Source organism: Lutra lutra, chromosome 5, assembly GCF_902655055.1.
Source record: "Lutra lutra chromosome 5, mLutLut1.2, whole genome shotgun sequence".
Lineage (NCBI taxonomy): Eukaryota > Metazoa > Chordata > Mammalia > Carnivora > Mustelidae > Lutra > Lutra lutra.
In genome coordinates this window covers 87009478-87025093 of record NC_062282.1, presented here as the reverse complement: position 1 = coordinate 87025093, position 15616 = coordinate 87009478, and the positions used below count along the sequence as shown (strand labels likewise).

The window sequence follows — 15616 nt, the reverse complement described above, 5'->3', positions numbered from 1 at the left end:
TTTGTTGTTGTGTTTTGTTCTGGTAGATAGTATATAGTTTATCTGACAATTTCTGCTTTCATTGGTAATCTAGGCCACCCACATTTATTATTATTGATAGGTAAGTAAAGCTAACAGCTTTGTATTTCTTTTCTACCTATTTATCTCTTTTCTCCCTTTTCTTCTATTTTTGTCATCTGTATTAAGTGACATTTCTTAGGATTTCCATTTTGTCTTCTTTTTGGCTTACAAGCTATTAATTGTTTTGTTATCTTAGTGATTAAGGTTTATAGTGTACTTCTTAAACTTACCTGTCTTTATAACCAAGTGATGTTATAACACCTCATGCACACTGAAGTATACAAGAGTATACATTTCTTTCTCCCCTCTTGATCTTTATGCTATTTTTGGCATACAACTTACTTTTACATATTTTATAAACTTTAGATGTACTTTATACATGTTGTAAACCCTGTTGTTTTTGCTTCAATAATCACTTTAAAGATTTTTTTTTAAATTTATTTGACAGACAGAGTTCACAAGTAGGCACAAAGGCAGGCAGAGATGGAGAAGCAGGCTCCCTGCTGAGCAGAGAGCCCCATGTGGGACTCCATCCCAGCACCCTGGGATCATGACCTGAGCCGAAGGCAGAGGCCTTAACCCACTGAGCCACCCAGGCGCTCCAAGGTTTCATTTCTTTTGATGACTGCATAGTATTCCATTGTATATATATACCACATCTTCTTGATCCATTTGTCTGTTGATGGACATCTGGGTTCTTTCCATAGTTTGGCTGTGGTGGACATTGCTTCTATAAACATTTGGGAGCACGTGCCCCTTCGGATCACTATGTTTGTATCTTTAGGGTAAATACCCAGTAGTGCAATTGCTGGGTGGTAAGGTAGCTCTATTTTCAACTTGTTGAGGAACGTCCATGCCATTTTCCAGAGTGGTTGCACCAGCTTGCATTCCCACCAACAGTGTAGGAGGGTTCCCCTTTCTCTGCATCCTCGCCAGCATCTGTCATTTCCTGACTTGTTAATTTTAGCCATTCTGACTGGTGTGAGGTGATATCTCATTGTGGTTTTGATTTGTATTTCCCTGATGCCGAGTGATATGGAGCACTTTTTCATGTGTCTGTTGGCCATCTGGAAGTAGTCTTTGCAGAAATGTCTGTTCATGTCCTCTGCCCATTTCTTGATTGGATTATTTGTTCTTTGGGTGTTGAGTTTGCTAAGCTCTTTTTATAGATTTTGGATACTAGCCCTTTATCTGATATGTCTGTTTGCAAATATCTTCTCCCATTCTGTCAGTTGTCTTTTGGTTTTGTTAACTGTTTCCTTTGCTGTGCAAAAGCTTTTGATCTTGATGAAATCCCAGTAGTTCATTTTTTGCCCTTGCTTCCCTTGCCTTTGGCAATGTTCCTAGGAAGAAGTTGCTGCCGCTGAGGTGGAAGAGGTCGTTGCCGGTGTTCTCCTCAAGGATTTTGATGGATTCCTTTCTCACATTGAGGTCCTTCATCCATTTTGAGTCTATTTTCATGTGTGGCATAAGGAAATGGTCCAGTTTCATTCTTCTGCATGTGGCTGTCCAATTTTCCCAACACCATTTGTTGAAGAGACTGTCTTTCTTCCATTGGACATTCTTTCCTGCTTTGTTGAAGATTAGTTGACCATAGAGTTGAGGGTCTATTTCTGGGCTCTCTGTTCTGTTCCATTGATCTATGTGTCTGTTTTTGTGCCAGTACCATACTGTCTTGATGATGACAGCTTTGTAATAGAGCTTGAAGTCTAGAATTGTGATGCCACCAACTTTGGCTTTCTTTTTCTTTCTTTTTTTTTTTTTTTATTAAAGATTTTATTTATTTATTTGACAGAGAGAAATCACAAGTAGGCAGAGAGGCAGGCGGAGAGAGAGGAGGAAGCAGGCTCCCTGCTGAGCAGAAAGCCCGGGATGTGGGGCTTGAACCCAGGACCTGGGATCATGACCTGAGCCGAAGGCAGCGGCTTAACCCACTGAGCCACCCAGGCGTCCCATTGGCTTTCTTTTTCAACATTCCTCTGACTATTGGAGGTCTTTTCTGGTTCCATATAAATTTTAGGATTATTTGTTCCATTTCTTTGAAAAAAAATGGGTGGGATTTTGATAGGGATTGCATTAAATGTGTAGATTGCTTTAGGTAGCATAAACTTTCACAATATTTGTTCTTCCAGTCCATGAGCATGGAACATTTTTCCATTTCTTTGTGTCTTCCTCAGTTTCTTTCATGAGTACTTTATAGTTTTATGAGTATAGATTTTTGCCTCTTTGGTTAGGTTTATTCCTAGATAGCTTACTTTTGGGTGCAATTGTAAATGGGATTGCGTCCTTAATTTCTCTTTCTTCTGTCTTTTTGGTGGTATAAAGAAATGCAACTGATTTCTGTGCATTGATTTTATATCCTGACACTTTACTGAATTCCTGTACAAGTTCTCGCAGATTTGGAGTGAAGTCTTTTGGGTTTTCCACATAAAGTATAATATCATCTGCAAAGAGCGATAGTTTGATGCAAAACCTAAAATATTTATTCTCTGGCCCTTTACATAAAAAGTTTGCCCAAGCATGGAATAGAGAGTACATAAATAGACCCACATATACATGGACAACTGATTTTTGATGAAAGTGTAAAGGCAGTTCACTTGAGAAAGGATAGTTTTTCTACAAATAGTTCAGAAACAATTGGCTATTCTTATGTAACAAAATGAACTTGAATACCTACCTTACACCATATATAAGAATTACCAAAATAGTTGATAGACCTAAATATCAAACCTAAAACTATAAAACTTCTGGCTAGAAAACATAGACCGTTGAGACTTGGCATTCAGCAAGGATTTCTTTGATACAGTATCAAAAGTAGTAGTAAATAAATTGGACTCGATTAAAATGAAAATTTCTCTTTAAAAAAGCACAGTTAAAGAATGGGAAGATAAGCCACAGATTGGGAGAAAATACTTAAAAAGGATTTTCTAATAAAGACCTTGCATCTAGAATTCTATTTTTTAAAACTTCTAAACATAAAAATGAGAAAACAACACACCCAGTTTAAAAATGAGCAAAATATTTTGAACAGACCTACATCACCAAAGAAGAACATGAATATACACCTACCATAGATACAACCTGGCTTGTCTACTAGGTATTGTCCCAAGAGAAGTGAAAGCGTGTATATCCATGCAGACTTGGGACTAGTTAGATTACAGTATATTTATTCCACTAATACATTATGTACCTACTTAAAGCAAGAAAGTCAGTTTATCCAGCAAAGATGCTGAGGTGCTCACTATGCTGGGTGTGATTCTTGATGCTAGGAATATAGAAGGGAACAAAGCAGACAAAATTTCTTGCCTGATTTGCTAACATTCTATTTTAGGTACACAGATAATGTATTGACAGTGTATTGGTTTCTCAGGGCTGCTGTAACAAAGTGCCACAAACTGGGTGACCTGAAATAACAGGAGTTTATTTTAAGGTTCTGGAAGCCAGAAGTCCTTCTGAAATTCTGGATAGAATCTGTTCCTTGCCTCTTCATAGCTCCTAGTGGTAGCCCTTAGTCTTGACATTTCTTACCTTACCCCTACATTACTCCAGTGCATGCCTGTGTTGTCACATGGCATTGTGCCTATGTGGGTTTTTTTTTTTGTTGTTTTGTTTTTTTGGTGTGTCTATGTGTTTTTTCATAACGACAATCAGTCATACTGCATTAAGGGCCCACCCTACTCATTTATGACATCTTAACTACATTAGCCACAGCCCTATTTCCAAACTGTCACATTAGGAGATACTGTGGATTAGGATATCAGTATATCTTTTGGGAACAAAACACAATTCAACCCATAACAGCCAGTAAGATAAGTAAACTATGTTACTATGGTCTGCAGACCAAATCTAGGATGCATCCTATTTTATTAAATAGTTTTATTAGAATTCAGCCATGCCATCTGTTCACATACTGTCTCTAACGAAGTCGACTAGTTACAACAGAGACCTTAATTACCACAAAACCTAAAATATTTATTATCTGGCCCTTTACAAGAAATGGTTGCCAAGTCATTTTAGAAATTGTAAAGTGCCATTGGGAAAAAATAGGAAGGGGAGATAAGCAGTACTGGGGGGTCAGGGAAGACCTGTATGAGAAGGTTGAATTTGAGCAAATGCTGTAAGGAATTCATCTTTATGTATTAACTTAGAAAGACGTCCAGATGTGGTAAGTGAAAAAAGCAAGTTACAGCACATTTTTGTGATCCCATTTTTGTAAAATAAGAAAGTATATATTTATGCAGTATAATGTAATACATGAATAGAAAATTTTCAAAATTACCCACCAAATTGTTCACATTTGTTACCTTGGTGGGATTATAGGGGACTTCTACATGATGTATTTTCAACTTCCATTCATTTGAAAATTTAAAAATTACTTCCTTTGCATTTTAATATCATTGTAAACTTAATTTCGTATATATTAAATTACATCAAAGGCTTAATATGTGTGAAACAGTAATGGAAGATTCAAAAGGAGTTGAACCTCCTTGCCTTAGTTTTTTTGTTTTGTTTTTTGTCTTTTTTTTTTTTAAATATTATGGTAGTCACCATACAATACATTATTAGTTTTTGATTAGTTCATTGATTCATTGTTTGTGTATGACACCCAGTGTTCCATGCAATACGTGCCCCCCTTTAATACCCATCACTGGGCTAACCCATCCCCCTACCCCCTTCCCCTCTAAAACCCTCAGCTTGTTTCTTGGAGTCCATTGTCTCTTAAGGTCTCCCCCTCTGATTCCCCCCTTCATTTTTCTCTTCCTTTTCCTAATGTCCCCCATGCTATTCCTTATGTTTCAGAAATAAGTGAAACCCTATGATAATTGACTTCTCTGCTTGACTTATTTCACTTAGCATAATCTCCTCCAGTACCGTCCATGCTGATGGAAAAGTTGGGTATTCATCCTTTCTGAAGGCTGAGTAATATTCCATTATATATCTGGACGATATCTTTATCCATTTGTCTGTTGAAAGGCATTTCAGCTCTTCCCACGGTTTGGCTGTTGTTGACATTGCTGCTGTGAACATTGGGGTGCATGTGGCCCTTCTTTTCACTGCATCTGTATCTTTGTAGTAGTGCAGTTGTTGGGTCATATGGTTGCTCTATTTTTAACTTTTCAAGGAACCTCCACACTGTTTTCCAAAGCGGCTGTACCAATTTGCATTTCCACCAACAGTGTAAGAGGGTTCCCCTTTCTCCACAATCTCTCCAGCGTTTGTTGTTTCTTGCTGCCTTCATTTTGGCCATTCTAAGTGGTGTAAGGTGGTATCTCAGTGTGGTGTTTTTTTTTTTTTTTTCCCCCAGTGTGGTTTTGATTTGAATTTCCTTGATGGCTAATGATGATGAATACTTCTTCATGTATCTGTTAGCCCTTTGTATGTCTTATTTGGAGAAGTGCCTGTGTGTGTCTTCTGTCCATTTTTTGACTTGATTATCTGCTTTGTGTGTGTTGAGTTTAAGGAGTTTTCTTTTTTTTTTTTTTTTTTTTAAAGATTTGTTTATTTATTTGACAGACAGAAATCACAAGTAGGCAGAGAGGCAGGCAGAGAGAGAGGAGGAAGCGGGCTCCCTGCTGAGCAGAGAGCCCGATATGGGGCTTGATCCCAGGACCCTGGGATCATGACCTGAGCCGAAGGCAGAGGCTTTAACCCACTGAGCCACCCAGGCGCCCCTAAGGAGTTTTCTATAGATCTTGGATATCAGCCCATTGTGTAGAGTGTCATTTGCAAATATCTTCTCCCATTCCATAGGTTGCCTCTTTGTTTTGTTGACTGTTTCCTTTGTTCTGCAGAAGCTTTTGCTCTTGATGAAGTCCCAAAAGTTCATTTCTGCTTTTGTTTCCCTTGCCTTTGGAAACAGGTGTGTGTCTGTTTTTTATGCCTGTGCCATGCTGTCTTGATGATCACAGCTTTGTAATAGAACCTGAAGTCAGGCATTATGATGCCTCCAGCTTTGGTTTTCTTTTTCAACATTTCCTTGGCAATTTGGGATCTTTCTGGTTCCATACAAATTTTAGGATTGTTTGTTCCAGAACTTTGAAGAATGCCATTGGTATTTTGAGTGGGATGGTGTTGAAAGTATACATGGCTCTGGGCGGCATAGACATTTTAACAATGTTTATTCTTCCGATCTATAAGCATGGTATGTCCTTCCATCTTTCTGTGTCGTCTTCAATTTCAGAACATAAGTGTTCTCTAGTTTCTTCCTTCACCTCTTTGGTTAGGTTCATTCCAAGGTATCTTACGGTTTTTGGTGCTATTATAAATGGAATTGCTTCCCTCATTTCTCTTTCTGCAGGTACATTGTTAGTGTATAGGAGAGCAACTGATTTCTATGCATTGATTTTGTATCCTGCCACATTACTGAATTGCTGTGTATGACTTTGAGTAATTTAGGGGTAGAGTCTTTTGGGTTTTCATGTCCTCTGTGAAGAAAGAGAGTTGGACTTCTTTGCTGATTGGGATGCCTTTTTTTTTTGTTGTTCTCTGATCGCTGGGGCTAGGACTTCTGGTACTGTGTTGAAGTTACTACATTTCAAAGAGGAGCCACCATTAATTATACTAGAATTTAACTTAGTACTGAAATTTAAGTTGAATTTAGCCTGTGTGCATAAAATAGTATGGCAGTTGAAAAGCAGTAGCCTTAACTGCTAGTGAAGGGCAAAAGGTATGATTCTTCTAAAGATTTGCTTTGATTCCTTTTGTCAAATTCAAAAAATGTCCCATTCATGTTTCTGTGACATTACATGAACATAAGGGAAGTTTGGAGTAGGCATGGAGGGGCTGATAATGTTTCTAAGTATTTTTCAAAACATCAGTAGGATGTTTAAATATTGTTATACAAGTGTTTATGGGATCATTTTATACTGAAGGTCAGAAGGTACCTAAATGAGATACTTTCAGGAAGGCTTATAGCAGGCAAGGATGTAAGAAGAATGCATGTAATAAATATTACCAAAGTCAGCTTTCTGAACAAGGCTCTCCTCTCTTTATAGTGAGAATGAAAAGAGCATGACTTTTGGAGGCAGAAGACTTAGTTTCAAGTCCCTGTTTCTTCACTTCCTAATTTGTGATTTGGTAAGTAACTTAACCTGTCAATTTTTTTTTCTTTCCCTTTTTTTTTTTAAACCTGTCAGAATTCTTCTTTTGTGAAGTTTCAGTAATTAATCCTTACCATTCGAAACCTAGTGTATATGTACAACACAATGAGTGGACCCTAAGGTAAACTACAGACTCAGTGGGGGTTAAAGTGTGTCAGTGTAGGTTCATCCTTGGTAAAATGTACTATTCTGGTGAGTGATACTGCTAAATAGGAGAGGTTATTTAGCCTCTGTGTGGGGGCAGAGGATGTGTGGGAATTCTCCATACCTTCCTCTCAATTTTGTTTTAAGCCTGAAGCTCTTTATTAAAATAATGATTCCTACCCTACCAACCTCCTTTTCTAAGATATTAGGACAATCAGGTGAAGTAACTTATATAAAAGCAGTTGTGTAATGTAAAATAGTATATAGTGTACAAGTGTTACTATGAATTAATAATTAGTAATAATGGAATAGAGCAGAGTAGGATCATTTTTAAAATAATAATGTAGGTATAACTGGCTCTCTGAAAATTTATTCACAGTAACACTATAATGTGTATACATCCTACCATATTGGAATTTTCTTCATCCTAATCCCTGCCCAGCTTATTTATTCAACAAACATTACTTTGCCTTCTTTTGGCAATCGTAGTTCATCTACTATTCTATAATTACAAGAGCAATGTTACTATGGTAACTAAGTTTATATTGACATTCTTCCCTCCAATGAAATCTGTACCTAAATGTATTACTCATGCCTTTTCTTTTGTTTTTTTTTTTTTTGTTTTGTTTTTATTTTATTTATTTGACAGATGACAAGTAGGCAGAGAGGCAGACAGAGAGACAAGCATGCTCCCTTGATGAGCAGAGAGCCCCATGTGAGGCTCCATCCCAGGACCCACCCTGAGATCATGACCTGAGCAGAAGGCAGAGGCTTAAGCCGCTGAGCCACCCATGCGTCCCTACTCATGCTTTTTCATTTTGTCCTTGGGTCAAAGTAAAAAGAAAAAGACACTCAAAGATCACAGTCCATAAGTAACAGAAAGAACTTATAAAGGCCAAAAGTATCAAATATTTATCAGTTAGAACTCCAGTACATTTTCTCCCACTTAAGAAATCCATGGGAATGAAAATGAACAAAAATGATAAACTATAGGGATAATCTTGATCTGTTCTAATTTTTTAAAATCATTTGTAAATTTTATTCATTTAACAATAATAGTGAATTAGTTCTGATGTGCACCTTTCAGCACATTACTGTGTTGAACAACCATAGTTGAGGAATTGCCACTCTAGAAGAACCACTCAGTGTGCTTGGAATAAGCCTTAACCTATATCTGTGGTTAGCAGTTTCACAGAATCTTTCTTTCTTTGACAGATCAGAAGTAGGCAGAGAGGCGGGGGGGGGGGGCAGATTCTCTGCTGAGCATGGTTTCATAGAATCTTCTAAGATAAAGATGCAAATTTCAAGGAAAATTGTATGCCATATGTGGTTATAATATATGCATGGAAAGTTCTGCCAGAGTTGCAGGAGGATAATGCTAATAATGGAATTTTAAATTTAGTATGTACTGTCAACAAAATGAGAGGAACAGTATGCAGTGTACTATCAATTCTGTCCATTTTAAAACAAGATAAGCCCCAAAATGAAGTTGACTATATTGCATTTAATATTTTAGATAGTGCTACTGTGTTTCCATCTCTTAGGTTGGGACTATGAAATTAAGTTCCTGAATAGATGTTTCTTCATCAAATCTCAATGACAATCCTTTAAAAAATTAGGACATTACTTAAAAAAAAAAAAAAAGATTTTATTATTTGAGAGAGCACACAAGCAGGGGTAGGGGCATAGGAGACAGAGAAGTAGACTCCCCACTGAGCAGAGAGCCTGACTTGGGGCTCAATCCCAGGACCTTGCATCGTGACCTGAGCCAAGTCTAAGGCAGATGCTTAACTGACGGAGCCACTGAGAGGTGTCCCAGGAAATGTTACTTTCCAACTATTAAAATGTGAAACCTACCTTTGCCTGTTACCTACCGTGTTTCATGGCCCTGCTTAGATAAATCTAATTGCTTTGCGGTAACTATAAATACCTTTATGGGACCTCTTGTGTCAGAGTTTTGTCATAAGAATATAGTGCATTCAGGGACGCCTGGGTGGCTCAGTTGGTTGGACGACTGCCTTCAGCTCAGGTCGTGATCCTGGAGTCCCGGGATCAAGTCCCGCATCGGGCTCCCAGCTCCACGGGGAGTCTGCTTCTCTCTCTGACCTTCTTCTTGCTCATGCTCTCTCTCACTGTCTCTCTCTCAAATAAATAAATAAAATCTTTAAAAAAAAAAAAAAAGAATATAGTGCATTCATAGAAAGATTGCCAGTTTCCAGGAACTATAGAGAACCCTCTCTACAGTGTGAACAAGGTACTTGGTTGGAATGGGTGATCAGTGTGTAATTGCATACTGCTCTCCCAACATGATAGATACTTTCTTCATTTTGTTTTGATGAGCAGTTGAATGATGTGGATTTTTCTAATATGGGACTATTGAAAGTTAGGAAGTAAGAAATAAAACCAGTGGAGGAAAATGGTTCCTGCAATTTCATTCTTTTATCATTTACCCTGTAACAGTTTAAATATTTCATGAGCAGATTATTATAGAGTGACTTGTGTGGTTAGGGAGTACATAAAGTCAAGTTAGTACTGAGATTTAATAAAAGAACACTGTATCCCAAATGCAGTACTGTGAAGCCCTGTTAAGAAGTTCGTGGTTTTATTTGGGGGAGAGAGTTTACACATCAAGTATTTTTTAATGCAAATTTAGTTTTTGACTTAAGTACTGAAGTCACATGGTACAACATTGGAAAGGTACAGAGAGTATATGGTAGAGTGTCTCCTTCCTACTGTGGAATCTCATCCAATAGCAACCAGTCTTTGAATTAGTATCCTTCTTGAGGTATCTTATGCATATATAAGGAAACGAGTGTATTTTTTTGTTGTTGTTGTTCCTCCCCATAAATAAATACACTGTTCTCTACCTTAACAGTATTTTATTTATTTATTTTTAGATGCTGTTACACATCTCTAGGTAGTGATCGAGAACTTACTCATTTTTTTTTGGAGCTACATGTAGGCTGTATTTGGATATACTATAATTTAACTTACTTGTGCATTAACCTGTTTTATTAAAAACAAAGCTATAGTGAATAACCTTATGTGTGTGTTGCTCTGCTCATTTCTGTAGGATAAAATACTGGAAGAATTATTAGATTCATACAGTGTTTAAGTTTTTTAAAATATTTTATTTATTTATTTGACAGAGAGTATTTAAGTTTTTTTTTCTTTAAAGATTTTATTTATTTATTTGACAGAGATCACAAGCTGATGGAGAGGCAGGCAGAGAGAGAGAGAGAGAGAGAAGCAGGCTCCCTGCTGAGCAGAGAGCCCGATGCAGGCGGTACTCGATCCCAGGACCCTGAGATCATGACCCAAGCCGAAGGCAGTGGCCTAACCCACTGAGCCACCCAGGCGCCCCACAATATTTAAGTTTTGATCGATAATGCAAAACTGGGCATATATCTTGTCTGGGTTCTTTTTTTGTTTATAATTGAGCTCTGATTTACAAAGAATTCATTTTTAATTCCTAGTTTATTGGGAAGGTTATGCCATTTACACTGTAAGTGCAGGAAATAAGAATGCCTTTATGTCATGGTCTCAAAATATTGTGTCGATAATTTTTTATTTTTCATTATATTTTTGCCAAAACTAGAAATGATATTGCGCTCGTTTTTGTTTTGTTCACTGTTTTTACTAAGTATAACTTACATGCAATAAAGTCCACAGATCACAAGTTTATAGCTCAGTAAATTTTTAATGACCATCTAGTTTATAGAACATGCCCAGCATCCCAGAAGTTCCCTTCTGCCCTCTTTCCCCACCCCCCAAAAAAGATAACAACTGTTCTCTATCACCACAGATGACATTTGCCTGATTTCGAACTTTTATATAAAGGGAATCAAGCATACTTTGTGTCTCATTCTCTTCTGTCTTAATAGGAAATTCAGTCATGTCGTTGTGAGTACCTATAATTAATTGTGATTGAGTTACTTGAATTTTTCTGTTCTCCTGTGTTCGTGTTTGGTTGCTTCTACTTTTCAGTACTTAAACTTGTATGAACATTCTTGTACGTGTCTTTTAGAGGAATGAAGCACTGAACTTTTTTTTACTATGTACCTTGCCTGGGTAGATTTTGTTGGTTTGTTTTTAATTGAGGTCTAATTTATAAAGAATAAAATTCACCAATTTTTAGTATACAGTTTTGTGGCGAAACCGTTCCCCATACATCTCTTAAAGGTTTCTTACAGCCTTGGAAAACTGAGATAATGTCTCTCTCCAGAGTAAGAGGCAGGCATGTTTACTGCCATTTTAAAAGATCTGGGTTTCCTAAGCTCAGTCTTCCTCTCCTATAACATGACCCACTGTGTGTATGGGTGTTACCAGTCACTCTTGACAGTGCTCTGTTGGAATCAGGGCCCAGGCAGTTGTCACCAAGAAAATGCTGCTCCTGGTATGAGTAATAAGGTCCTTTGTCTCTGATGCAGGAGTCTCTTGTCTCCTGCCAGTATTCATGGAACTAACAGGCTAACTTGTTAGCTTGCAAGTAAGGTTAAATTTCAGTGCTTTTCACACTTCTTGACACAATTGAGTGAATTTTGACTAATAGAGTTTTATCACTACCATGATCAGGTCATAGAACATTCCTGTCATGCCAGAAAATTCTTTAGTGTCTCTCTACATTGATTCCCCTTTTCCACTTCAGCCCCAGCCAGCTCCCTAATCTGCTTTCTGTCACCCTGGTTGTGCCATTTATCAAATACCCTGTAAATGGAATTCAGCAGTGCATGGACTATTATCTGTGGCTTCCTTTATTTAGCATAATGCTTTTGAGATTCATTCATGCTACTGCATGTATCACTAATACATTCCCTTTTACTGCTGAGTGGTATTCTATTGCATGGATATACCATTTGTTTGGGTATTGGTTTATCCATTCTTAAGTTGATAGACAGTTGGGTGGTTTTTAGTTTGGGACTGTTAAGAATAAAGCTGCTATATGAACATTTGAGTATAAGTCTTCATGAGGACATGTATTAGTATTTTTAGTTCTCTTGGATACATTCTTAGTGAAATATGTATTACTACTATTATGTACATTTAACTTGGTAAAGAACTGCCAAATCATTTTCTAAAGTGTCTGTATCATCTTGCATTCCTTTCTGGGGTAGTTTTAATTTGTATCTCTCATTATGAGTGGGGTTGAAAGTACCATTTTTTATGTTTTAAATAATTTGTATTTTCTTTTCTGAATAGGCAATTCAGCTTACCTTGCTGGTTTTTCTACTAGGTGTTGGAATATTTTAGTGATGTGTAGGCATTCTTCATATAGCAGGGGATATTTTTTTTTGGTCCTGGTATTATGAATTACAGACTTTCTTTTCCATTTTGGCAAATACCTTTTGAGATTGCTTTTGGTGGGTTTTGCCATGTGTCCCTCTGAAGTACTGTCTCACACAGTATTTACTAATAAGTTACTAATAATGTAAGTCTTCACATACTAAAGAAACAAGATTGCCCTTTTAATTAACCTTAAAGTATAAATTGTGTTCATCACTTTCTTATGTAGCCATAACTCCGGTGGGAATAAAGAAAAACATTCTGATGACTTAGATTTGTTTTCTGCATGCTCATAAAATTTTACTACCTTTTAGAAGAAGACACCTATCCAGTGAAAACAAGAGCTTTAGGAATTGTGTCTTTACTTACTATGTGTAATAAGAGAAAAAATAATAAAAATAATACTATGTGTGTTTTTTACAGAAATTAATGCAAGATGTTGACATTGCAAACTTGGATAGTGCACGCATTGTTTATTTTCTTCACCACTGAATCTGTAGGTAAGGTTCATGAAATACACTACCTCCCAACCTCATAAATTAGGTTTATGTATTTTTGTATAATTATATAATTAAGCTTATGCTTCATAATTATGTAATTATATTAATGTTTCTGTTCTTTCTAGGGTCATTATTGGGAGAATAATGCTGCCGTAACCTAAAAATGATTTTGAAATGTAAAAATATTCCTGATAAATTATAGTTTGAGTTGAAACAGTCTCCCAGTAATCCTAAATGCTGTTTAAGTATACTAACGATAACTTTAAGGTCGGGGGGAGAATACATTGCTGGTGTTTTGGGCATTTTTTTTAATATATAGGAGAAAATCTATTAACCTTTAGCACTTCACTTTTTTTTTTTTTTAAAGATTTTATTTATTTATTTGACAGACAGAGATCACAAGTAGGCAGAGAGGCAGACAGAGAAAGAGGTGGAAGCAGGCTCTCCGCAGAGCAGAGAGCCCGATGTGGGGCTCGATCCCAGGACACCGGGACCATGACCTGAGCTGAAGGCAGAGGCTTTAACCCACTGAGCCACCCAGATGCCCCAGCACTTCACTTTTTAATGGCCAGAGGTGTCACTGAACAGTGCTGTGTTAGTGATAGGTCTGGAATCCACAGCCTCATCCTTGAACTGGTTGTTACTAGTAGATAAGAGATAAGTACAGAAATTAAGAGTAAATGTTTAGAATCTTTAAACAGTTTGATGTAGCTGTGACATCCAAGCATGCCATCACTGGACTTAAAGATATGGTATAGAGCCAAAAGTATAAGTCTGTGAAAGATTGGGGGTAAAAAACCAAACTGATCTTTAACCACAGGTAGTTGGAGAAAGCACTGCTGTAAATCAGCCCCTATCAAAATCTAGGAATGCAACTTCTTTTTGAGCACTTTAAGTGACATAAGACTACTTTGAAAATTGTTGTTATTTAGAAAATCTTTTCCTTATTCTTGAGCCCAAATTTTCGTTGTAACTTTTTCCCATTATCCCTAGTTCTGGAGTAGTTCCACTTTCTCTTCCCACCGTTCAGCTTTTAGAAAATACTGAAGGACTGCTTTCATGTGTCTCTAAGGCCTCTCTTGCCCAAACTAAACTTACCGAGTTGTCCTAATAATTCTTCATAGGACGTGGCTTCTAACCCTGTACATGTTGATTATCCTCCTGATTCTTCTCTTGGTTGCCCATAGCACATTCCAAATACAAGACCATCACACCTCTCATACTTACCAGCTATAGAACTTAGACCAGTTACTTGATCTGTGTCAGTTTCCTGATTTAAAAAATCACCATAATAATTGTTCCTGACTCTTAGGGGTATTGTGAGAATTAAATGAGTTACTATGCACAAGCCATCTGGACAGTGCCTGGCGCAGAGTGAACATTATAAAAAGGATAGTAATTACGTAATTGTTACTGAGGTTTTAATGAAAATGCACTTAAGAAAAAAAAATAAGTTTAATGTACCAGAACTGGACAGGGTCTGAGTAGAGTGATTTTATTTTTACTTTGATCTGAGCATCATTCTTACCCAGTCAGCATAGTTTTTGGCCAGCTAAGATAAACTGTAGTTCCAGTTAAGTTACTTACTGGTCAGTGAAAATTCTTAAGTTTTCACATGAATTAATTTCAAGCCATTTCTCCCTTACCCTATATTTAATCTCAGCCTGAATAAGAGAGATTTTGCTCTCTAGCACATTTCATTATATTAGTTTTGGTCTTTTGGTCTAATCTTCTAAAATAATTTTAATTCTAATATTAACATCCAGTGTTAGTGATCTTTCATAGCCTTGTCCTTTGCTAATTTGGGGTGTGTGTGTGTGTGTGTGTTCTGCCAGATTATTGAAAAAAATGTTCAAAATAACAGAAGTAACGTTATTGCTGCCTCACAAATTATTCTAAAACTTTATGGCTTTAAATGACAATAATTATTACTTCTCACAGTTTGTTTGTGTCGGGAACAAAGTTGGGCACAGCTGGATTATTTCATCTTTGCTCTATGATACCTGGGGTGGGGAGTCACTTGGAATATTCAAAGATTGGGGACTAGAATCATCTGAAAGCACTCTCATTTATATGTCTGGTATTGATTCTGTCTGTAAGCTAAGGGCTTTGCTAGGCTTATTGGCCAGAACATCACATGTGGTCTCCCCATGTGGCCTTGGCTTCCCTGCAACATGTGACTGAGTTCCAAGGACAGATTTCCCAAGAGAAAAAGAATGCTGATTGAAAGTTGTATTCTTCTAACCATCTAGCTAGTCACATAGCGCATTCCATTGGCTGGGGCAGACATAAGCTCCCACACAGATTTGAGGGCTGGAAGGGAATATTGAACCCATTTCTTTGTGAAAGGAGTATCAGTCACATTGTAAGAAAAACATGTGGGATGGGATAAATACATAGGTATGACCATATTTGGAAAATACAGTCTGCTGTAAGGACTGAAAACAGGTACTTCGGCATACTCCATTGAAGACCTCTGTCTCACTGACTTCTTCTTTTTTGTAGAAGTTTATATATATGAGTAATCAA

At 37.1% G+C, this 15616-nt stretch overlaps 1 protein-coding gene across 3 annotated transcripts in view; it reads left to right on the top strand.

Moving 5' to 3' along the window:
* Window positions 1–15616, top strand: part of IL6ST (interleukin 6 cytokine family signal transducer) — a 56515-nt gene that overhangs the window by 13091 nt on the left and 27808 nt on the right. For 2 of the 3 annotated variants that reach the window (XM_047729636.1, XM_047729637.1), the window contains 2 exons: window positions 7056–7137; window positions 13011–13087. In XM_047729636.1, the coding sequence (XP_047585592.1) occupies window positions 13024–13087 (64 nt within the window). In that variant the 5' untranslated portion in view covers window positions 7056–7137; window positions 13011–13023. The remainder of the gene's footprint in view (window positions 1–7055; window positions 7138–13010; window positions 13088–15616) is intronic. The other variant, XM_047729638.1, reaches the window with a different exon arrangement.